Source organism: Poecilia formosa, unplaced genomic scaffold (genome assembly GCF_000485575.1).
Source record: "Poecilia formosa unplaced genomic scaffold, Poecilia_formosa-5.1.2 Scaffold154, whole genome shotgun sequence".
NCBI classification, from domain to species: domain Eukaryota; kingdom Metazoa; phylum Chordata; class Actinopteri; order Cyprinodontiformes; family Poeciliidae; genus Poecilia; species Poecilia formosa.
In genome coordinates, this window is record NW_006800093.1 from 1,139,267 (window position 1) to 1,163,369 (window position 24,103).

Consider the following 24,103-nt stretch of genomic DNA (forward strand, 5'->3'; position numbering starts at 1 on the left):
TTGTTCCATTTAATCACCGTTGGTTAAGTTTGTCACTCTGCAGGGGATTTCTCAGAAAAAACCGTCCGGCTTTGTTTTGTCTTATAAAGATGTTGCATATGTGACTGCATGAGGCAGCTTCTGAAGTTATATTCAGTTTGTGCAATTATTTATTTAAACTGTTGAACTCTGACCCCAAAATCCACAAAAACATCTGTTAAATAGTCCATTTGCTGCTAATTAATAGCCTGAATATGACATGTGATACTGTAAGTCTTTGGTATTTATTGTTCTTTTTAAGATTTATATATGTAAAAAATGCCAAAGTAATAAAGAAAACAAATGACTTACATTATTTTAGTTGGGCTCAGTTAATAAAAGGGAACCTATTATGCAAAATTCAAATTAATTCAAATTAAATTAAATTATTAAAATTAATTATTAAATTAAATTCAAATTAATTTTTTTTTTACTTCCACTTGGGTTTCTGCTGCTTCTTAAAACAACTCAAGTGCTTAAAAAACAGAAAGTAAATCTTTTTTTGGTGTCTGGAAAATGAAACATTACAAAAACCTCTTGATTGTTTAGTCACAATTGACTGGTGCTGTGCTGTTGCCTAGCAACCCCAGCAGAGCTCCAGCACGTCCTCTGTACAATGGCCGTCTAGAAACCACTTGCTGCATTCTTGTTGGTTGCGCAGGAGCATCTACTAATGCTTTTCAAAGAAGTATGGTTGTATAACTGTGTAAATTTTTGCAGTCATTTTAACGTGCGAGTGTAAACTTTGAGTTAGGAGCATGGCCAGCAGCAGCTTATTTGGATTTAAATCGACAAGAGACCCTAAAACATCTCATTCTGAAAGTAGGCAGAACTGAGCAAACTAAATTCTCATTATCTAAGAATAATAATAATGTGATGAATCTGTTTTAAAAACCTATCCTAACCTGTTCAATGAACCATAATAGGTCACCTTTTAAGTAAATCCGTTCTGTGTTAATTCATATCGGCATGTTCAAACTGTAGGCAGACGATCATCAGCTGTGACTTCCAAACAACTTAGTAATTTAGTTTTCCGTGTCCTTTCTGCAGACGACGTGACCTACCAGCGAGACCCGCCTCCTCTCTGCTCTTCCTCCAGTTCAAGCCGTCTCGTTGGGGAAAACAGAAAAAGCCTCGTCCCAGAGGAGTTTGCAGGCCTCCTTCATGGATCCTCTCCGGCTTGTGAGCCGCCGGATACGCCTTATCACCTTTACAGCCCCAAGCACTTTAAATACGCTCCTTCAGAGACGCAGGGCAGCGTGCTGCAGACTCCCGAGTTCAGCATTGTGATCGGCGGCGGAGCCTCTCAGGGTTTCTCTAGAACTGACAACAAATCGTCTCCCCAGAGGTCCCAGAAGCCGCAGGTCGTTTACCGAACCATCTTCCACACCCGGGTCAATCAGGACCAGCTTCAGCCCAAGAACTGCGAGCAGGCGGACCTGCCCGGTGGATGGTCCACACTGAACCACCCGTCCTCTTGTTCCCTGGGACAAAACGGAGACGTAGCAGAGCTTCAGGGGAAGCAGGCGGGGGGCGAGGCCAGGGACGGCTACGAAGAGAGAGCCTGCACCCTGGGGAGGATGAGATCCGTCCCACGCAGCGTGTTGGACCTGCAGCTCTCCAAGTCTCTGTCCAAGTCCGATTCCAACCTGGTGGCCGTGTCGCCCATTCAGGTGAGACCTTTTTATTTATTTATTTTTTTCTGGCCAGTCTGTTACAAAAATCATACCTACTCCTGTTAAAATGTCAAGTCAGACAATCATCTCATAACTTGTTGTAAATCTAACAAGGCTTATTTCCCCTACAAAAAGGGATTTGCTAAACTTCCCATGGGAAATCCGTCAGCAGAAGAAATTAAATCCCACCAAGAGGCTGATGAGAGCACTGAAGAAATTATATCTTTACTAATCACCATTATTCTTCAAATGTTTGGACTACAAAGTAGTATTACCTGACAGAAGCAAAGAAAACATTCCTACATAACTAAAATCTCCCAAAGGATACGGACCAGCCTCTCCTCCGGCAAAACGGTCACAAATCAGTTGAGATTTGAAATAAATATCTGAATTTAGAACCATTTTTCTATGAACATGTCGCTTTAGTTTCCTAAACAAAAAGAATGCTGTGTGTCACCAAAACACCACCATATCCACAGAAAAGCACAGTACCGGCAGCGTTTTTTATCGCTAGGAGATAATGCTGCAAATCAGTGACTCGATGTGGAGCATGCCTTAGATAGAAACTTTTTAAGCTACTTACTGCAGTTTGATAACTAGAATTAATTGGAATCGGATTTTTAGTATTCAGTCAGTGAATGTAATCATGACTTCACCAGAAGAAAGTGAAAGTCTTCAAAGACTGAATGTTAGTTTCAGTTTAAATAACCAGATTGTTGCAGATTCTGTGTATTTTTTACTTAAATTGTGACGCTGCATTGAAAACGTGACATTTAAAAAGGGCTGTGAACTCTTTCCAGATGCACAGTATGCGAGACCTTAAGGCTGCCGCAGTAGTTTTTGAAAATATTTTGTGATTTGTGTCCTATTTAAAGAGAAAAAAAAGTTCCTCTTTGGTGCGTTTTCAACTATTCAGAATATTCATGTGCATAAATTAGAGTTTCTATGATGTGGCTTCAGAAACTGAGTTCAGCCAATGAGATCACTCACGAATCTGGGCCACAGTGTTCCAGTGGCTGGTGCTTCGTTTGAGATTTGTTTAATTCAGCCTAAATAAATTATAAACTACAGAAAATACATATTCCGTTTGATGAAAATAAAGCTATTAGTGATGAAATCTTTTTTTCTTTTTTCTTTTTGCAAGTCATAGGTCATGTGTGAAAGTGTTATTTTTTTTTTATGTGTTCAGGAGGAACACAGCTGGGGGTCTGGGTCCCGGGGCCAGGGGCCAGGAACGCCCGGCTCCAGAGAGGGAGCCAGCCCTGAGAAACGACTGGAGCGGACCCCGTCCTTCACAGCCGAGTGGGAGGAGGTGAGATGACGCAGACAGCTCAAGATCTGGATTATCTAATCAATGGCGATATTAAAGGAGGAATAAAGATGCGGATCAGTGGCTGTGCTGCGACTCATGTATTCTTACTATAAAATTGATTAAAGCAAATCGGCGTTTGGTCTCTGCAGGAGGGGAAACTGCTGCCTCAGCACTGAGCAGCATCTCTTCACTTTCCTTTGAAACGTTCTCAACTTCAACAGCGCTAGATTACCGTGTTCCCACTCTGATGCTTCTGGACCTTCAGGGAGAAACCCAATATTTGAAAGTAGTTTGAATTGTGGAGGGTAAAGGTCAGGGGTCAAGGCTGCTGTGTTTTGGTTCCTGACATGAAAGTTATTCAGCTACTTTTCTTATCAGACATTATTTTACAAGATATTAAGAATCATTTACCATTTTCATACCACTTTTTTTTTTTAAGGAAAAAATGCAGATCAAGTCACATAAATAACCTGGACTATTTTTAAAATGACGCTAATGATGCGAGTGAAAGCCCATTAGTGTTTGCTGTGCCACATTTGCATGTACATGTTCATTAATTACCCAACACAACTGACTTGCTGTCTTGATGAATTACCATCAGTGTTTTTTTGTTTTTTCTCCTATTTATGGTAACATTTCCTGTCTAATTTAATGTTATCTAAAGGGGAAACTTCAGATGGAAAAACACAGAGCAGCAGATAGAAAGAGTTGCATTATTGGCAAGAGACGACTCACAAAAGCTCCTCAAGATTCAAGCAGATTTAATTTTTGATTCAAATTTGGTATTTGTACATCATGTACTACTAAATACTGAAGTTATTTGTTAATATCACTCAGGCTCATACTCATACTTGTTTGAGACCGTTAGAAGTCAATTTTCAGGAAAAAACCTATGATTTTTTTTAAGTCCTAGACACACATTATTCCTCATTAATCGGATCTGATTAACGAGCTTGTTGTGATGTGATTGCTATCACTGCTTGTGAGGCTCTGTGGATGGCGGCTCTGCTGCCCGGTTGACAGATGAACAGGTTGCACAGTTCAGTGGTTAGCAGCATGTCCACTGTGCTGCAGCCAGCAGTCACTCTTCCTCTCTTCATCTCGGTTCAGCTGTCTGAAAGTTTCCGGCTGACACTCAGCATCCCGGCTGCATAAGGATCACATTATATGACGCATGAATCCAGAAATAGGACTTAGCTTTATTCCTGGGAAATAACTTTTCCCCCTATTAATATGTACTGTACACATTGCTGCCTCTCTGTGTGTTTCCCGTCTGTTTAGATTGATAAGATTATGAGCTCCATCGGCGCGGGGATCGGCAGCGGATTGGACGTCAAGGAGGTTACCTCAGGTAAACGGCTTTGTGTGTGTGTGACTTAAAGAATAAATCCTGGTAGAACACAGCTGGCTGATGATGATGCATGCACATTTCAAATTTCAGATTGATACCTCACCACTTTCCTCACCACGCTCCCCAAAAATTAAACAGATATTTAGTTAAACCATCGGATAGTTTTGCAGATCAGCATAAGAACCAGGCTTCTGTAAATACTAAAATAAATAGATCAGTTTGTCTTCTAAATCCAATAAAACCAGAAAGCTTGACGACTGGGCTTGGCAGCACAGGCAAAATATTTAAATTCTGTTTGAATACTATAGAAATGCAGCAAGTTGAGATAAATACAGAAAAGATATCGTGAGAAAAAGATCTCTATCTTATGACATACGAGAGCCAGTGCAATCAAAACGGAATATGAAAACAGAGCTGGGAGGAATACACTAAGACACGAAACTGAATAATAAATTCAGCTTAAATTTGAGGTAAAAGTAAATGGGAGCTGAATCTGATCTCATTTATAGTTTCTCTCAGGGTTTGTTTTTTTTTAACTAGTCATATTCACAGACATTTTCTCGAATGCTCACTTTCATACACCGATGTGCAGCTTGATGAAAGCAGAAAAATGTGAGGGAAAACCCCCCAGACAAATTAATAAAAAGAATTTTTCTCGGTGCAGTCATCTGAAAAATTGGTTTATTTTTACCTAAAAGCAACTTGACTCTCCTCATTTTCTTATTTCCTAAAATGTTCAGGATATTCCTGTAAATTACAAGCAAACTTTTGAGCTTCTGAAGTCTCAGCGACTCATGGTTCAGTATGATCATTTCTACTCAGTCAACTAAATATCAGGTGACGACGACACAAAAATAAGGTTTTTTTTTTCTTTATTTTTATCTTAATATAACTCATCTGCTTCTAAGTGTAGAAAATGTGACTCTTCTCCATGAAATTTTGAGTTTCTAACATCTGAAAAGTGTTTTTTTGATTAATTCATCCACTCCCAAATGCTCTTTGTTTTTATTTCAGATCCTCTAATACTATTAGGAGTTTAGGTTGAATTTTGCCCAACCAATTTGTTGCACGTTTTTAGAAAACAGTGAAAGTTTTTGATGGGACAGTCATGAGTTAATGTCCCATGTTTAATGGACTTTCACATAATTATTTCTCCAAATGTCTCAAAGCCCACACAAATACACAGAAAGTGAGTTTGTAAAAATCTCCCCTGTGGATTATGATTTTAGGAAAACCTAAACTTTACCTCAGTAAAATGCCAGTCGTGTGGATGAGAGGTAGAGAAAACGTTTGCTTTGTGACACATCAGTGTTTTTGTATAAAATAGAGTAAGACAGGGATTTTTCTGCAAATGCAAAACATCCTCTCCCTCATGCAGTTATTATATATTATTCTTATCGAATAAACTGTCATGAATCCGTCACAGTTAAATAAGCCTGAATTCCTAGTGAAGGTGAACGATAAGTAAATTCATTTGTTCCTTGCACCTGCAGCTGTAATGCAGTAAAAACGATCACAATTTGTCAATCATATCAAATTAAAATGCAGCAAAATGTAAGTTTGTAGTTGTGACATGAAAATAATGATTTAAGGGTTTGAATAGTTTAAAAGTGTATATCCATAAAGTACAATTTTCCTCCACCTGCACACCTGATTCCTCCCCCAGTGATGATCTGTTTTCTGCATGCAGCTCCTCTCGCCTGTATTAACTTCCACATCCCTCCACCTCCTGATCCCCCCGTTCTTCTCTTGTTTTTTTTTTCTCTTCTTCTGCTCTTTCATCCATCAACGCAAAGCCGTTTCTAACCATGGTTACTGTAGCCAGAAATGCGGTTTGTGCCAAAGCAGCTCCACCTTCCCACCAATGAGGCTTACACATACAACACAGGCAAACATGCATGTGCAGGACAGCATGTATCCACTCAGGATTTTGTATGTGAGCGTTTGTGTGTGTGTGTGTGTGTGTGTGTGTGTGTGTGCGTGTGTGTGTGTGTGTGGGAGGGATTCTGGCTTAAAGACAAAAGAAGCTGCAAATGTTGTGGCTGTTATCAACGGAGTGAGGCAGATGCATGTATAGCAGCAGAGACGGCAGGCAGGGTGTCGATCACCGCTGAGGGAAGATAGAGACCAGAGGGAAGTTGGTGAGGAGGGGGGAGGCAGAGCTGAGGAAAAAAGAGAGAGAGGGAGGAAAAGAGAGAGAGAGAGGAGGCTGCAGAAGCATACAGATGAGTGGGAGTATTTGATAAAGAGAAATCTACAACGCAGCAGCTCGCTCTCTCTCTGCACGCGCACGCACACACAGCGAGCGAGCGCAACAGCTGAAGTGAGAGCGGCGGCGGCGGCTGCACTTTGCACGGCGACAGACTCGGATCTACACTTGGCCTGATCTCTGGCAGGATTTACCCCCACAGGAACGGATACAACTTTCAGTTCCTCCCTCCACCTCCCGTTCTGTCTCTGGCTGGATTCTGAGAACATCTGGACATCGGCGCTTTACCTGCTTGGCTTCCCTGCATGCTGACCCCATCAAACCCCATCATGCCCCTTGCCTAGCCTCTTACCTCCCCCCCTTTCACCCTCTCCCCTCCCTCCATTCCCCTCTGACTCCCCCTCCCCTGTAATCGTCTGCGCCAACAGACTCGTCCGAAAGCATGGCGGGCTCCTTCGACAGCCACTTTGCCCGCCATAACATGATGTGGCAGTGCCAGCTGTCTCAGCCGGACTGCCGCTGCTACCGCGTGGACGGCTACTCCCTACTGAAGCGTTTGCCCCTCCACCCCCTCATAGGTCCCCGCTGCCCGCTGCAGTCCGTCGGACAGTGGTTGGACTCCATCGGTCTGGTCCAGTACGAGAACCACCTGCTGGCCAACGGATTCGATAACGTCCAGTTCATGGTGAGTGTTTTTATGATTTAAATTTCATTTTGAATGTATTGATGAATGGGGATCCTCTTGTTTTGATTGCATGGTTTTGCATCATCTGGATGTTTAGATTTGGTTATATTTCTTTCTTTTTGTGATTCTTTTCCTCTCTATTCGTCTGTCTTTTCTTGTAATCACTGCTGCCTCTCCCAACTGATGCCATGTGAAGTCCCTCCTACGCACAGAAATCCTCCAACATATCTTCACCAGCAGCTCTAACTGCACACATCACAGAATCGAGCTGCATTCATTGTAGTTTTTGCGGAAGATTTTGTGCTTCCAACCACCTGTAGCCTGTGGGCAGGAGAGCTGACCGATCCTCTGGGTTTGCTCCGTCCTGTGACGTAGGAAAGAATCTCGTTTGGGTCACTTTTCATTAGAAAATGATGTGCATCAGTGAGGGAGGCTGAACGATGAAGTTGGAAATGAGGAGAAATGGGGAGGGCTGGGGAGATGCAATGAAGTTAAATTGTGAGAAACTGCAGCAAAGGCAGAAAGACACAAAGCGCAGGGATGCTGACTGTATGAGTCTCCCTGGAGACTGGCCCCGCCACGGTGGAGCCAACTTTAAAAATTCAACAAGTTTGACTTTTTATGTCTGTTTGACGTAAACTAATTGCAAGTTGCTGCCTCTGTTAGGAGAACAAACAAAAAGTATCAGGGGAAATCTGTGCAGACATTTTTATACGTGTGCTCTGGTCCTCCACTCTGAGTGACCTGCATCTGTTACTGTGGCAACCGCATAAAAATCAACTTTCTCTATTGCCTTGTGTTTTCCCCAGATGTGGTTAATCTATTTTAGCTCCTGTCAACCTGTTGATTGAATATCGTTTTCTTATAATTTTCTTCTTCTCATGTTTTTATCATTAAAAATATCTAAAGAGACAAAAATAGCAAAAATCGGAACTTGAACTCTCCACTTTTGGACTAATTTACGATTATATTTTGTAGCTTTTCTGCTACAGGTGGTCAGGAAGTTTTAGAGTCAGGCAGTGAGAGATTAGTCACTAAAAAAGAACATTTAACTTTTTTCTAAATAAGAAAATGATTTTCAAACTGTAGCATCTATTATAAATATGCATGATTAGCATGGTTACTGTGAATTTGCTTCGGAATAAAAACTTTTACCTTTAAGTTAGAGACAGCAGAGCTACAGCCAATGTTTAATGTAACATTTGCTAGTAAACATTGCAGTGATCTTTGCTGCTGCTTGAGCAACTTTGCTATTTGACATCTAGATGACTTTTGTTGCTATGGCAAAATGTTTTTGAACCGTTTGTGTAACGTGAAAACTTAATTTTAGGAGACCCTAAACATTTCTTACATTGATTTTAGTGGAAAGTTTGCCATCATATACTAATTATTAGTGATGAAATGACTTTAAAATGTCCTTTCTAGACTTCTTCTCTTTCAATATATTTATTTTAAGTGACCTTTGGAATATATTTTGTAAAGAAAAAACGTAACTTTTGTCTGAGACTCTTTAAATTATGCAACTCAATTAGAAAAGTGTGTTTGAAAAGTAGTGCAAATGTAAACATGTTGATTGGAGACTTTTACCTTAAAATGTCTCCACAAGTTGGATTCAATTGTAATTTGAGAACATGGAGCTCAATTTGTTTGTTTTTTAACATTCATTTTCAGCTGTTATAAGTGTGTTCATTTAAAACCTGTGCATATTAACACAATGTCTTTAATATTTTTGATCTGTTGTTTTGTGGAGGTACTATAGCTTATTCTGATTCTTTAGAACATGAGTCAAACTAAAGGCCCGGGGGCCAAATGTGGCCCACCGTAGCTTTTTATGTGGCCCTCTAGAGTCTAAATTACACCAACAAGTTTTTCAGCAAATGTGTCCACACAAAATTAACACTTTTCCACATTTCTTTCTGATTTTACTGCAAATTTTTCTCAGAAATGACCAAAAAGTTTTGGGTTAAGTGACTGCTGCCTTCTTGATGTCACATTATGGTCCGTGATCAATATGGCGATTAATAAAAGCCACATTTAGCATCATGTGTTATCAGAAATATCATAGAAATACCTTACAAACATTTCTAAATTAGCGCCACAAAACCTGTGATTTTGATTGCAAAAAAAAAAAAAACCCCACAAACAATCAAAGTCCTGGATGGACTGATCAGTGTGAATAGATGTTCAATATTATTTAATTTTAAGAAACGCTTACTGAAGGCTGAAACAAACAGCTTTTTATTGATATTTTAACAGTTGAATTGGTTTTATTAATACAGCCTAGAACAACCGCCCCTTTAAGAACATCCAGATTTTTGATTTGGTCCAAAATGAAAATAAGTTCGACATTCCTGCATATCTCATTAGGAAGAGGGAAGAATCACTCCGGCAGCTTTTATCATCACCCTGAAATGTATTTTCAGTCTTAGGAATTACTCCGTTTAACCCCCATTGATTTGAATATTTGTATGTATGACTGATTCGCTCCCTAATCTGTAGCCGATGACGGACGTTATTTGTGGATTATGGAGATTTGAGGATTTCTTCACCTCCTGTTGTTGCTTCTTAGGTGTAGAAAATGTTCTAAATATGTTTATTACAGTAGATCTACTGACTTCAAAGGTTTCCTCCTGACTGGAACCGCTCTTGGGATTAAAGCTTTTCATGCTGGAGAGCCATTTTGTCCTGTTCATGACTAAATATGCCAATTCTGTCGCTTAAATTCAAAATCACTTCCTAATTTGCACTGCAGTGTCGTCTCAATAATTCAGAACAGCCGTTATTAGTGAGAGCAGCTCCTTTTTAGGGAACTCAGGGTCAAATTCATTTTGTCGCAACACAGCGGTGGGAGTTTGTAGTAAACGCCAAGTTCAAACCACAAAAGTCAACAGATTTAAAAGCCCGAGCTGCTTGTCCTTTATTTCAGAGACAGTTCAAGTTCATCTGTAGAACTGGTTGCTTTTGCAAATGAATTTGACCTCAATTTTCATCTGTGTCTCTGTATGAATAGAAAGTATGTGCTGGACATGTAAATGAGCCCAGCGATCCAGTCTGCCATTACTGTCTCCTGCCGTTAAAGTGGGCGGGTCCGAGTGCTTGGACCGGCCAGTGAGGCTGGATTGATGGTCAAATAAAAAATGAGTGGACAGTATTGACTGCATTTCTTCTGAAGGACACGAGATGACGGCCAAGCTGAGATGATGTCACTGTAGAAACGCCTGACATCAACCAGCAGAACGTTGTGTGTAAAAATCAGATGTACTAAAACACTTAAAAAGCTTTTTGTTTGGCTTTTTAAATGCCCATCTTGTTCACATTCTTGGCTACTTCATTCCTTCGTGGTTCTGTAAATACTTATTTATTTCCGTAAGTGGATCAATTTGCTCTCAAACATTTATAGGAAGGTTCATAAAAATGTTTGTGTGTGTTGTATATCTTCCCATCAAGCTGCTGTCAAATAAGGGGAACTAATGCCATTAAACTTATTATTATTTATTTTATTTTCTGAGAGCTGCATATTTTATCAACATATCGTGCAAATTAAATACATTTTGAATCTCTAGGAGAGCAGAAAAGTTTCATTTAGTTTCTGGTAGATTTGTAGATTTCTTTATATTCTGTTTGGATCATATTCTCAATGCTCTTAGTTTTTACATTTTTTTGAACAATTCATAACTCAATCCCACAGCATCAAAATCTCTTCAAACTGGAAATATTTAGGTAAAAAGAACTGGAACTGGTTGTTTTGTACACGTAACATGTAAAACGTGAACCATAAGCAACGCTAATCATTTTGGATAGCATAAAGATAAACCTTAACATTTAAAGATTAAATGCAATTAAAGACTGAAAAAAAAGTCAACCTGATAATATACACATACTTTTTTACATAAATATAATTTTCAAGATAAATGTTATGATGCTCGATCCAAACTTAAAACTTTGTGGATTTTAATCTGAGGAGTCATTTTTTGTAAAACTGTTGAAGAATCAAAGAAAGTATAACTACATTTAAAAAAAGAAATATATGAAGAATAAAATCTTGCTATAAATCTGATGTGATGAAAAAGAAAACCTTACTAAATATTTTATTTGCATTATTTTATCACAGTACCAGATTTATTATTTTATTGCTTTTATAAATCATTCTTGATTAAATGACTGCTGACTTAAAGGTGGTGAATATTTATACAGACACTTGTGTTATATTTTTTGTTTAACTGTCATTATTTTGTAGAAATTAATTTTCATTAGTCATTATTGAGTTTCTTTTATTTATTTATTTTTCAGAAAAGCAAAATTTTATTGATCATGATTGATTTAAAGAAGTTAAAACAACCAAAGAAGTGAGTACTTTTTATAGTGCTATATTTGGTTAAAGAAACTTCATTTTGTAAGCAAGGCAGACAAGCTTGACAGCAGAAATAGAATAATAAACTAGAAGAAAGGACAGTCCTCCATTTATGATGATGAATGGAAGTCTGGACTTCCTTTGACTTAGCGCCTGATTTTAAATCGCTGTTATCAGAGAATTTTCTGACCTAAAATTAGAAGCAAAATCTGATCTAGCAGCGCGTTTTCCACTCCTGAAAACTCCTCCAGGAACGGACGGAGCAAAGTGGACAAAGGAGGTTTGATAAAGAAAGGAAACCTTCAGGATCTTCATCTCTCCGCATCAGGAGCCCAGCAGGGGAGCAATTAGTCATGCCTTTGAAGATCCACACTCCACCGCAGCGCCCCGGTCTCCAACAATTTACTCTGCTCTCGCTCCGAGAGCCATTACTCTGCCGTGAAGTCGTAGCACGGTGACTCCACCTCTATTAATCAGCCTGGGAGCTGCTCTCCTCGTTCAGAGGAGCCGGCGCGCAACACGCAGCAGCAGAACGCCGGCGCAGTAAATTCAGCTGCAAAATGAGCCCAATCAGCTGTTGCCGTTGGTTACTTAGTTCGGTTTCAGACCAGGGGAGCCCTGGAGATCAATTTGGATTCATTTTTTCCCTGAGAACGTATCTCGGCTTTAAGGGATCATTGATGTGTGCAAATGTTTTAAACCTTCAGCAGAAAAGCATCAGATGACTGTCTAATGTCGCAGTGAGGTGAAATGAAACGGTAACAGTTTCTGAAAAGTTTCCACCTCTAAAACAAAAACTATTCTTTCAACTAGTCCAGCAAATGGTTGGTTCAAAATATAGCGTCAGATATTTGGTGTAAAACATGTGGCTTAGTGGTAGAAAAACAGAAGAGATCTACTGATTTTTAATTAGATGATTTGGTTTTCTGTTTGCATCAGAAGACCAAATCCTCAGAATATCTCATCTTGGGACCAAATCTCTGCTTTTTACATTTTTTTATTGCAGAAACGAGTGGTGCTATGATCCATCTCTACTGTTTCTACTACAAGTAGCATCAGACGAATGTTTCTGGAAGTAACTGTTTAAAAATACCTACAGGTTTACATTTAAATACATATACTCCAAACTTTGCATGTTTTATAATAGTAAAATCTTAAAACATTCATATATATATTGAACTGTTGAGATTCTAGACCCCAATTCTTTTTTTTTAGGTAGAAATATAAGTTGCATATTGCAATTGGTTTGATGTTAAGTTTGTATGTCTGCTGATTTTTTATTTTCTTTTATTTTTTTGGTGATGTTTACATCGTCATCATCCTCGTCTAAATGACCATCATTCCACATTTGCAGCTCGCAGTCTTCTGGTGTAACTTCAGAGTTTTGCTTGCTCTTTTTTGGCCTTTCTGCTTTCACACAAAAAAAGTGTCCAAACTTCTGCTCACAAATATTTTAGTACATTTTCTCTTCCCATATGCCGCAACCGACATCCAGATGGTGTCGTCTGTTTTCCTGATGTTGAATGCTTGTCAAACTATGCAGGTCTTGTTAAAGTAAACGGGCAGCATTCATGGCTCTGCTCAGAAGTTTACATACACTGAGAATGGAAATTAGCAGAGAAATCATGTGCTAAATATCTATCAACAGACATTTTTTCCATTAAATTGTTAATCTTTTATGCAAAGTAGTCCGTCGTTTTTTACTACCCTTCTTTATCTTTATGTTTTTGAACAGTTTAGATGTGCGCTTTGGATCATTCTCCTGTTGGGTCACCAAGTTGTGTCTAAGATATAATAATAACATTAGTATAATCATCATTTTGCCCATTTTATTAAACCATAAAAAGTCAAAAATGAACATGACGTTCTTCCTGGTGATGAATGTTTGCCACTCTGAAAATGCTTGAGATTTAGAGTGAGCCGTTTGCTTCAAAAGTAAACTTTAAGTGGATTTACTTTAAATGTTTTAAATGATTTTTGAAGTCAGATCTAATCCTTGCATCCCTGACCAGTGGGCAGACAGTTTAAGAGTTTCTGATGGGTGGATTCCCCTCCGGCTGCTCTCCGTTCCTGCCTGGATCTGTCTCTTAATCATCATCGTCCGTTTTCCTGATGATGTCTGTTCGGCTCCAGTCTGCGCTGAATCCTGTAATTATGTGCGTGAACCCCTCTCTGCCTCTCCAGAGGGGGCAGGACTGATAGCTCTCTCATGCTTCCTGCTGGAGTAATTAAAGGTGAACGCTGCAGGAGACCCAAACAGGCTCTGGTGTTGGTCTGATTTAAATATCACATCAGATTCATTGTAATCTAGTTTATTTGGAGCCATACTGTCTCAGAAAAGTGGACTTTAATGCTTTGCCCTTTTAATAGCTGATCCTAATGTTGTTTAATGTACCAAGTTTAAAGTTATTCCAAAGTGCAACAGGTGGTTGATGTAGATGAATAAAACTATTACTAACAAATAATCATTTTCTGTAATGGCATATATTAAGTATAACAAAGTATTTTGTTTTCTCTTTAATTTCATAGTTAATAGAACAACACCTATCAAGTGACGTCTACTTAGAAACAGACTTTAGAGAACTCAAATCTGCGTTTAGTTCATCTGTTAAACCAGCAAGTTTTTTAAAGAGCTTATTGCTGAGAATAAAGTGAATTTTTTTCTTTTAGTAGTGTGAAAAACTCTTAATGTTTTGGATCTACAATGATTCAAACTTCACTTTCCAACAAAGAAATGTCTTTTGTTTTTGTTTAATTGAATAAGCAGTTAAAAAAAATTACATTTATTTGCCGGTTTTGGCTTATGTGACAAAAAGTTTGTACACCACTGTTCTGCATAATTAAGAATTAAACTTGGCAAAAAAGAAATGTCATTACTTTGTAAAATACTGGACCCGTGTTGTGTGAAAAGTGTTACTTTGAGGCAGTTCTTCTGGTGGTTCTGATTAGGTTTTAAGTATTGCTTCATAAATTCATGTTTTCATGTTTGAGCCTCATGGGAAAAGTTATAACATGTCATTTTAACCAAAAACCGTACAGCTTGGTGATCTGGTATAGAATTTAGGATTAGGATTGATTGATTAATTGATTGATTGATTAACCTTTACAGTAACTCATAAGTTCATGCAGCAGAAACATTTCCTTTCCCCCTCGATATTATTCATGCTCATGCCAGAGTGGATAGATGTTAATATTAATTATGCTAATCAGAGTTGGATTTATGTCTGTACTTTAACTAGACCATTTTAGCCGATTGATAGACTTTGTTATAAACCTTTGATAAAAGTCCACCACGAGTTTTTAGCTACAAACCAGACTTCTAGTGGCTTCGTTTTTACCATGTGTGCAAGTAACGGCTCGTCAACGGATGTTTTTACCCAACCAGACAGGTGAGGATGCGCCTCACCTGTCTGCTGTGCTTCTTGGTTTTCACGACGTTCGTTTTCCATAACGAACCTCTGAGGCTTTCACAGAACAGCTGGATTGATTCTGAGATTAAAATACACACAGCTAGACTCTTCACTGATTCTGTCTTCTGAATGCAATTAGTTTCTGAATTTGATTTGCCGTGACCTCCTGGTGACGGAGTTGCACCAGAAATCCATCACTGCCTCCTGACAAGTTCCTCAGCACAACTATGAGACGTTTATTGTAATAATAAAATACAAGTTGTAAACTCTGGAACATATCCACTTTCTACAGGAATCGGCTTTTAAGCACCACTTGATAATTCGATTAAAAACGTTTCTGCAGTTGTTAAAGTGAAATAAAAATATTATTTAAATGTAGATTTAGGAAATCAGCTAAAAATTATTTTGTAGAGGCAGTTTAACCTGTACGATTTAATAAAAATATGGGTTACTTTCTAACCCTTTAAGACCTAAATTAACCATTTTTAGATGGACTAGCTATTTTTATATATGGAAACTGTATTTATTAGAGCAGATATGTGATCTATTGGTCGTGGAGCAAAGAGTCTCTCAGAGCAAATTAAACAGGAACTCTTTAATTGATCTGGTTGCCAGGCAGAAACGGTTGCAGGGTTCTCTAAAGATTCGTCCGGCTACCCAAAAACCAAAACGGCAGCTGGTGTTTGTGTTATTTTGGATATATTTAGGCATAAATAAAGCTGTCTTGGTTTTATTTTGCCAGATGACTCTGTTATGAGGATCAAACGGTCAGTTCCAGTGATTCTAAGTTTTTTTTGTTTGTTTGTTTTTGTTTTACAGGGAAGCAACGTGGTGGAGGACCAAGACCTGCTGGAAATAGGGATTCTGAACTCTGCCCACAGACAGCGCCTCCTGCAGGCCATCCGGCTGCTGCCCAGGGTCAGTTCAACTCGGATTTAACACAAAATGTGTCCCAAAAGCCACATGGTCCATCCTGAAAGTATTAACTCACAGGAGGTGCTGCTAATATTTCACTACCTGATATCACAGCACATGTTCAGATCAGTAGGATGAGAGATGGCTGACATGGTGTTATTCATGATCTTTGCATTAAAGCTGAAATTTCTGAAAAGAAATAATGTACCTAGATTTATCTTTTACTGCATCAACAACCTACGTAAATCCACGTTAATCCAAAAATGTGGATTTTACTCCTTTTTCTTTTTTGGCTTTTGGAAACTTTTAGATAAAGATTTGAGGTTCTGAAACTGGTTCTCTTTCTTTCACATTTTAATAAACAAAATAAAGCAATCAGACTGCGATGATCTGTTTCTGTTAGGCAATGTTCTTCACTGGTCTGTTTACTGGACCCACAGTCACCGCAGCTTAATGATGAGCTGCACCTCAATATCTTGAGATGATAATATTCCACACATACCTGTAGTCATATTAGAAGTACTTGGTGGTTGGATTTGTGTTTTTGTTGCTAAAATAAATTGCAATTGCAAAATGAATTCAGGCAGTAAGAAGTTAATGAGGGTAAACCAGCATTGCCAGCAGGTGGCGTCACTAGAATGAAAATATTCCCTTTACACACAATAAGCTGCTTATTAATTCAGACCCAAAAACTTTAGAAACGTCAGCCTTTTTATGATTGTTTCAAAGTTTTATTCACAATCATGAGATAAAGAAATCCAACCACTGAGCATGAATTAAAAAAGACTCACAAAATGTAGCTTTAGCTAAATAGCCGCTCACTATTCAAGCATAACAACAACCAGTTCCAGCAGACTTAGATTGTCTTTTTAAGCAAAATCTAATAAACTGAGTCTGGAATTGAATGAAATGTTGTTGCTGTCGGCCAAAAATAATGTCGTTACTGCAATAAATGAGCACAATCACATGCAAATGAGGAGAAAGGAGTTGAAGGAGTCTGAAGCGAGAGACAAACTTAGATCTCCAGTCAGCACTTTCTCTCCTCTCACTCACGCTAAACTTTTCCAAACGGCACCGAAGACGAAACCTTTTAACTCGGAGACGTGCAGCCGCACACATCCTGAACGCGAGGTGGAGGTTGTGGGAAGCTTGTTTGAAGCAAAACGAACTCTGGGGCTGTTTGGGCTGTCAAAATAAAGGTGGATGAATTATTAATTATCCGTTGCACTCAGAGTTTTCCCCTCTGCGCGGAAAACCCCCTGCTGTTACTGTCACATTCAGACCCGAATCAAGAGAGAAGCTTGTTTACTTGGTTTTACTATAAAAATATAGACGCACTCACAGAGACAACTTCTGCCTGTTTGGACAGAAAAGGATTCATTTTTAAAAAAAATATTCTGCACAGAGTGAATATGGAAACATTAGGGATTATTATTTTTAAACAGAAGAATTTCCTTTTTCATTAAATCTTAGGTAAAATGAACAGAATAACATTTATTCAGTTGTCTTCACTTTTATTTTATTGCAGATGCTCATGTACAGTTTGTCAGTTTTTCATATATACATATAAGTGGCTTGATGGCAGTTTTAATTCTTATTTTATTTTATTTTTTACTAAAAGCGCCTGAAGAAACTCTTCAGGCTCGTCTCATAAATTTGCGGTACTGAGCGAAAGCGAAAGCTTGAATGTGTTTTCATTTTAAATCGAGCGTATCGGCATTTGTATTCAGCTGCTAAATACAAACAATGATGCTGAAATCCTGAAAAAATATCTGGTGAAATCTTGGACACGGCTTCAGAAAAGTTGTTTTCCTCCCTGAAATGTGATTTGTGTTCAGGTGCGACCGGTGGGCTACGATGGCAACAACCCCACGTCAGTGGCCGAGTGGCTGGAGTCTCTGGAGCTCGGCGACTACACAAAGTCTTTCCTCGTCAACGGCTACACGTCCATGGAGCTGGTCAAAAAGATCTGGGAGATCGAGCTGATCAATGTAAGTGTCGCTGCTAACTCAGCAGTGCTGAGAATGTCTCCCACATTCTGGGCTTTTATAGAAAAAGGGCATAAGAACAGTAGTTAATCTGTACTCGTGGTTCTGCTGCATCAACAAAAAGTCGGTCCAAAGCTGTAAATAATCCAAAATAAAGCAAAGGCGCTCTGTCTTTTAGTGACATAAAGGCTGCAAACCTCAGCTTTAAGAGGAATAAAGTTTCTATCAGAAGCTTGCATGCACTCAGCATGGGCCTCAGCCTGTTATGTGAACAGGTGGAGTGATAATAATAATATAACTGTAATTTAATGGGAACAAATGGATTTATTATGGATTTCTGCACTTCAGAGATCAAGCTGTGCACAGAGCCCTAAATGTGACTTAAGGAGCTCTTAATACTGGCTCTGTGTTACAAACTTTAACAAACCTTTAGCATCATTCCAGTTGGATATTTTACTGGTCTTCTAATCAGAAATGGAAGAGCTGACTGGCTTTCTGACACAAACTTGGCTTTCCAGCATCGTGGACAAAAGTTCAACAGTTTTGAGGTCAGTGCCTTTAGAAAGGCTTAGTGTCAGTGGAGGAGGAAATGATCTATAGGAATGACCTCAGTGGACAAGAAGGGGAAAGAGATTGAAGTAGAACAACGTAATAAGGTGTTTTAATATACCCAGAATGCAGAGCAGAGCTGTGCTGTTGAACTGCAGCCACCTGGAGGAACCTGTAGGTACAGTGGATCTTTGTGCCTCCAGATTATTCGCACCAGAGGACTGTAGATGTTAGTTTCTGCAGTTAAAACGGTTTCCTCTGTGCGTATCAATGCACATGAAGGCATATTTAATGTTTGAACTATTAACATATCCAGTTAAAGCATTTTTTAAGAGGAAGTTGACGATTTCAGTGGCTGTGGTCGCTAAAACGCGTGATTACCATTTTCTCTCATTAAACGCTGCTATTCTTTAACATCAGGTGCTTTTGCTCACTTCAGACATTTATCAATCTTTTCCATAAAAGTTTAGATAAAATCTTTGACCTTGGCAGTAGGGTGAATTTGTGTCCCGTAGTTGATAAACTGTCCGTCAGCATCAGGCCCTGCTGGCGTTCGTTAACCTGATCTGATGTGAACCTGAACGCCCACTGGGCTTTTCTCGTTACTGGGCTGTGTGTGCTGACGATGCAGACGGAGTGTGTGCCCTGCTGCCGTTCTGGTTCTGTGGCGTTTTGCTGCTGCATCGTTAACATCGCTCCTCTTGTGAACGAGCCTGCTGATAGCGACGCTTGTTGCCTGAGTTCTGATGATGCAATCGGCGTTTGTTGTTCGGTTTCGACGACGCAAAATCTCCACTGGAGCTGTGATTTACAGCGCCGTGATCCCGTCTGACTGACGGGGGGCTTTTGATGCCGACGGTTTAACCGAATCACGCTCGATTGCAGGAGGCCGCCTGTTCGGCTGATTTGACTGGGAGAGATGGAAAGCAGAGAGAAGTGGTGTTTTTTTTCTCCTTCCCAGCAGTGGATAAAGTGATGAGTGATCAGCTGGAGGAGGTAGAGAGGGAGTTATATAAGCATGTGGGATGCAAGATGTTTCATCAAACTGGGGATACCGCCCACTCACTGCGCTGCTGCTGCTGCTGCTGCTGCTGCTGTTTCTGCTCCTCTGAATGTGACATAGGAAATGTGTTAATACATCCTCATGTTTATGTGATAACATGAAATCAACTCCACATCGGACACACTTGAGCTGTAAATTCTGTTTTATGTGAATGTTGTAACTTTGCATCCGTTCTGGTTGGTGTTCTGCAGCTAAGGGGCGCACAAGCACACAGCAGGGAGTAAATAAAAGTCTGAATCTGCAGTTTTGAAATCGATTTTAGGCTAAAATGTTTTCACAATGAAGAGAAAGTTTTCTGTTGCAGCACTGAATGAAATCAGATCATTTAAACTAACTTCTTTGTCATCACCTTCCCAAAATAATAGCCTTGTTTTTTTGGGGGGGGTTTTGGCCAAAAGTGATTTTTACATTATCTTTAGGGCAAAAATTTAGGATATTATTTCAACAAAGTGATGATATTTAATGTTGCATCACCATAATATCTTAGAATAATACGGTTTGACATATTTGTCTTGTAAAATTGACAGAGTTTTGGAGTTTTCAGCCCTTATTTAGTCCATTATGGACAAATGAATGAATGAATGCATGGACACCTAAATGGTTTGATGGACAGACAGTGAGGAACCACTTTTAAACCAAGAGTGGGGATGAAAATAAATGTATTTACTTCCTCTAATTTCTATTTTCGCCAGACCCAAAAACCTTGAAAATACCAAAATCAAATTCTAGTCTTCTCCAGAGGAGCCCTGTAGATGGTTTTATATTGTATGTAAAGCTCTGTGGGATTAATTTGAGAAATATTCTTGATTAAAAAGATGCATTTAGTTTTCTAGAAAGTGTAATGAGCATATGGTACTAACTTAGGATCCTCCTTTTGTATTTTGCGTTGTTTCTTGATTTGACTTATAAAGATCAACACAAATCTGGCTCATGTCAATAACATGTCGTCTTGTCTTTCCAATTTTAGACTAAAAAAATGGTGTGTGTTTTACTCCCCACAAAACAGAAAGCCAACGATTCCTGTTATCATCTTAAAAGAAATGTTCAGTTTCAAGAATAAGAGAAGAATCCAGAATTAAACGTGTTGACAGTTAGATGGTAGGACATTGTAAACAGGAAATTTTCCATCAGAAAGAGACTCTTTCCTCCAGCTTTGTTTGCAGCCCACTCTTTAATCTATCCTCGTCTAAGTGGACTCATCACTGCATTAAAAATAGTCTGTCTCCAGGCTACCACACAGTTCAGCACAGAGAAGATAAAGCTTCTAGTTCTTAAATTCTTTCTTTACAGAAAGTTTGTTGCAGAATTTTAAGCTAAATGTTACCAAAAAAGTCTAAAAATGCACACCCATATGTACTGCATATGTAGGTTTTTTCTTTCAGGATGTCAGAATGCTCTATTCTTGCTGATTTACGGTGAATGCATATGAATGCACAGTGTAACTAGAGGAGTCCCTGAGGTCATGGGGAGGTCACCGCTCTACCTGAAGGAGATGCTGCAGAGAGATGCTGGCAGGACACAAGATGAGATCAAAATAAAAACTAATTTGAGGAATTGTTTCCCAGAACACACACACAGAAAAAGAGAATAAATCCTAAAAAAAGAAAAAAAAAGAAGTGAATTTATCTCCTGGTTTTATGAAATTGCCAGGGGCAACAGATGCTGCTGGGTGCGCAGACACAAGAGAGGACGCTGTTGATGGAGCTGGAACACGCCTCAGTGCGACTGGGCACATATGTGCAGTTTGAGGGGTTAGATTTAAAATACTGCCTGATCCCACACACACTCTGATGACGCACTGCAGAGGGAGACGGTGTGCACACACACCTCTCACCTGTTAGATTACCAGTCATCTACAGGCTGACCTCACAGCCGACCCTGCCAGAAGGATTACTGTTGGACTCCTAATGCTTCCACTGATTGTTGAAATTTATTAAAAAAAAATAAAAAAAATCTGAAAACACTTGGAAACACAAAGTCATAGTAAAGATATAGTTCCTTTTTTTTTTTTTTACAAAGCTCATAAAGTACTCGTCACATTTATAATGGGGAAGAAAAAACATCACCTTTTTGACTATCCATTTATTACTGCATACAGTACAAATACAAGTAAAATTTAAGTCAGCTAGTAACCAGACTCTAATTAAGACATTAGCTATACCTCCTCGTCAATGGTAAATAATTTAAAATAACTTTATTTTCAAAAGGCGGCCATTTATTGCTTACTTCCAGGATGAACAGACAAACCCAGCTTGACATCACTCTCAGACCTCAGGCAAATTTTTTGACCTTAAATATGACATGTTAGTAAATTAACGCTGATTTGCATTTCAGCTCAATAATGTTGGATAAATATGTCAACATGAGAAAAGTTTAGGATTTTTTTAAACTTTATAATTCTCTTTTTGGAGGCTTATTGTAATGTTTTGTGTTCGCTGTACATAAAAGTGGGAGGAGTTTCCTCTAAATGCATGCAGACATAATACTTCATTTAACTGTGGGCAGGCAGAGTGAGCCCAGGGACGCTGCTGTTCACTGGAGCTATTTTAGGAGCAGATCTGCCTTTGTGTCTTGTTTCAGAATTGGGGCATGCAAATGCAGGTTTGCTCACATTTTGCACCAAAAAAATACATAAATTTGGCATTAGAGCACGAGAAAAATGTGTCTGCAAAGAGATACCTTGAAGCACTCTTTTACAGGGTCAGATAAAAGATAATATAATATTAATTTACCTGTTGGATTAGAAATGATTTGTTAATGAGATGTGCTTAACATGTTACCTAAACTATTGTGTTGTTTATTTGCATATGAAATCTATTTTAATATCAGAAACTGCTGAACGTTTAAGTCCAGTAATTTTTTTCCACAACTTGTAACAGACACCAAGTAAAAGTAGCAATATGTCGAGTTTGATTCTTGTCCAAAAATACTTCAAGAGCGAGAGGTGAATTTATTATTATGAAGAAGAAATTGAGTGAATAACTTCGAATCTGTAATGAAAATTCACTGAAAATGACGTTTATTATTAAGTTTCTATTAATAATACATAAAGAATTAGAACTGAATTTGTTGCTTAGATTTTAATTTTGTCTCCTTTGTTTAAACTTAGTGAATTAAACCCTACTGGCTCAGGAAATTTCATTTCAGATATGAACCAAAATGATTTATGAGCTGCGCAGCTTGAAAGCACAGCGGATATCATATCCATTAAACCAAAAAATATGACATATTTGGTAATCAGAACAAAAGGAAAACCTTTTCTTGCTTCATTCGTTGCACTTAGATATAAAAAAATTCTGTTTGGAGGTGATTTGAGTTTTTATTTTTTCTTTAAACTAATGTAATCCTATTCTCACGACTGTGATGTGAACAATCCTCCTGATTGCTTTGTCTTGAAAATGATTTATTGTGATGTTTACTTACAGGAAGTATTTGTTGCTTTGTTAAAATCAGGAAAACTCCCACATCCAAAGTAAATCCATCCATCTTTTAATGTAAGCCTGTAAAATCTCAAACTTCCTCTGAATAAATCCTAAATATATCTACATTTATTAGAATAGCACATAGAACTGAACATAGATTCATCTACAGATGTCTTTTCTCTTGCATATATATGATCCTGCAGTGCAGCAGGGTGCATGCGCTTTGCGTAGTAATCCACACGATGGCGCTGCTGCCTCTCTTTCTGCCCAGATTTAGTCTGGAGGTGAGAAAGCAGAAAACGGCTCCATCAGGGATCCAAATTGCTCTCGTTTAAAGGAGGTCCTCTGAGAAGCAGAAGTGAGGCAATTACAAATGGATTTCATTTCGGAAAGATGCTTTCACGGTGAAGTGCAGATAGTTTGTGGCCCTGGAGGAGCCGTTCCCCTAATGTTTTCCAGACGACTGCATCCTGGTATCGGAGAAGAAGTCTTCAGCTGTCTGCCGTGTCCTCAGTTACCTGAGCAGCGTTAAAACATGGCTTCTGATTTATAAGTCTGTCTTGTGCTTAACCAACATTATCAGTCTCTTTATGAGTTTGTGAAATATGTCTTTTTTAGGTAAGGTAATACAGATAAACACTTTCAGAATAAATTATTCACTCGACTTCCTGCTTTGTGCAATTTTGAGGTTGTGTTGTTTAGTTTTTATTAGCCCAAAAAGCTCATTTTTGTTGTTTAGAGTTGCTCTACTTTCTATTGATCCACATTAATAATTACAGAAAGTGTAAAAGCCTTTCAGCCAGCAGATTGGCAGTGCGCAGCAACATGTGTGAGAAAACTTTTTTTGTGGGGGGGCGTTTTGGTAAGAGGATTTTAAACGTTGCAAACGCTTTTCAACCGAGACACGGATTCATTAGTCAGCTTTTATAGCTCAGCACGCTGAGTAATTCATCAGAGGAGAATATTATCGGTGTTTTTGTTTTGTTTTTTTTTGTTTGTTTTTTTTTTTATTATTTGCCATTTTTGGTAAAGTACTTAAGCAAAGATTTTCCTCCTTCATGCCTTCCTCTGGCTTGTGAAGGCTTGTGAAGGCTTGTGACCGTGTTCGAACTTGTACCTGCATCTTCCATCAAACCGCTTTAACGTCAGGAAGT

General features: G+C 38.8%; 1 protein-coding gene and 1 long non-coding RNA gene across 6 annotated transcripts in view; one reads left to right on the forward strand and one right to left on the reverse strand.

The window, feature by feature from the left end:
• Positions 1-24,103, forward strand: part of LOC103146228 (ankyrin repeat and sterile alpha motif domain-containing protein 1B) — a 113,833-nt gene that overhangs the window by 60,696 nt on the left and 29,034 nt on the right. For all 5 annotated transcript variants that reach the window (XM_007564054.2, XM_007564057.2, XM_007564056.2 and 2 more), the window contains 6 exons: positions 1,069-1,691; positions 2,884-3,006; positions 4,288-4,357; positions 7,145-7,251; positions 15,832-15,930; positions 17,766-17,918. In XM_007564054.2, the coding sequence (XP_007564116.1) occupies positions 1,069-1,691; positions 2,884-3,006; positions 4,288-4,357; positions 7,145-7,251; positions 15,832-15,930; positions 17,766-17,918 (1,175 nt within the window). The remainder of the gene's footprint in view (positions 1-1,068; positions 1,692-2,883; positions 3,007-4,287; positions 4,358-7,144; positions 7,252-15,831; positions 15,931-17,765; positions 17,919-24,103) is intronic.
• On the reverse strand, positions 22,996-23,643 carry LOC107837587 (uncharacterized). Its single transcript, XR_001663619.1, has 2 exons — positions 23,321-23,643; positions 22,996-23,227 (listed from the first exon to the last, which is right to left on the reverse strand). It is a non-coding gene; the product is annotated as an uncharacterized LOC107837587 (long non-coding RNA).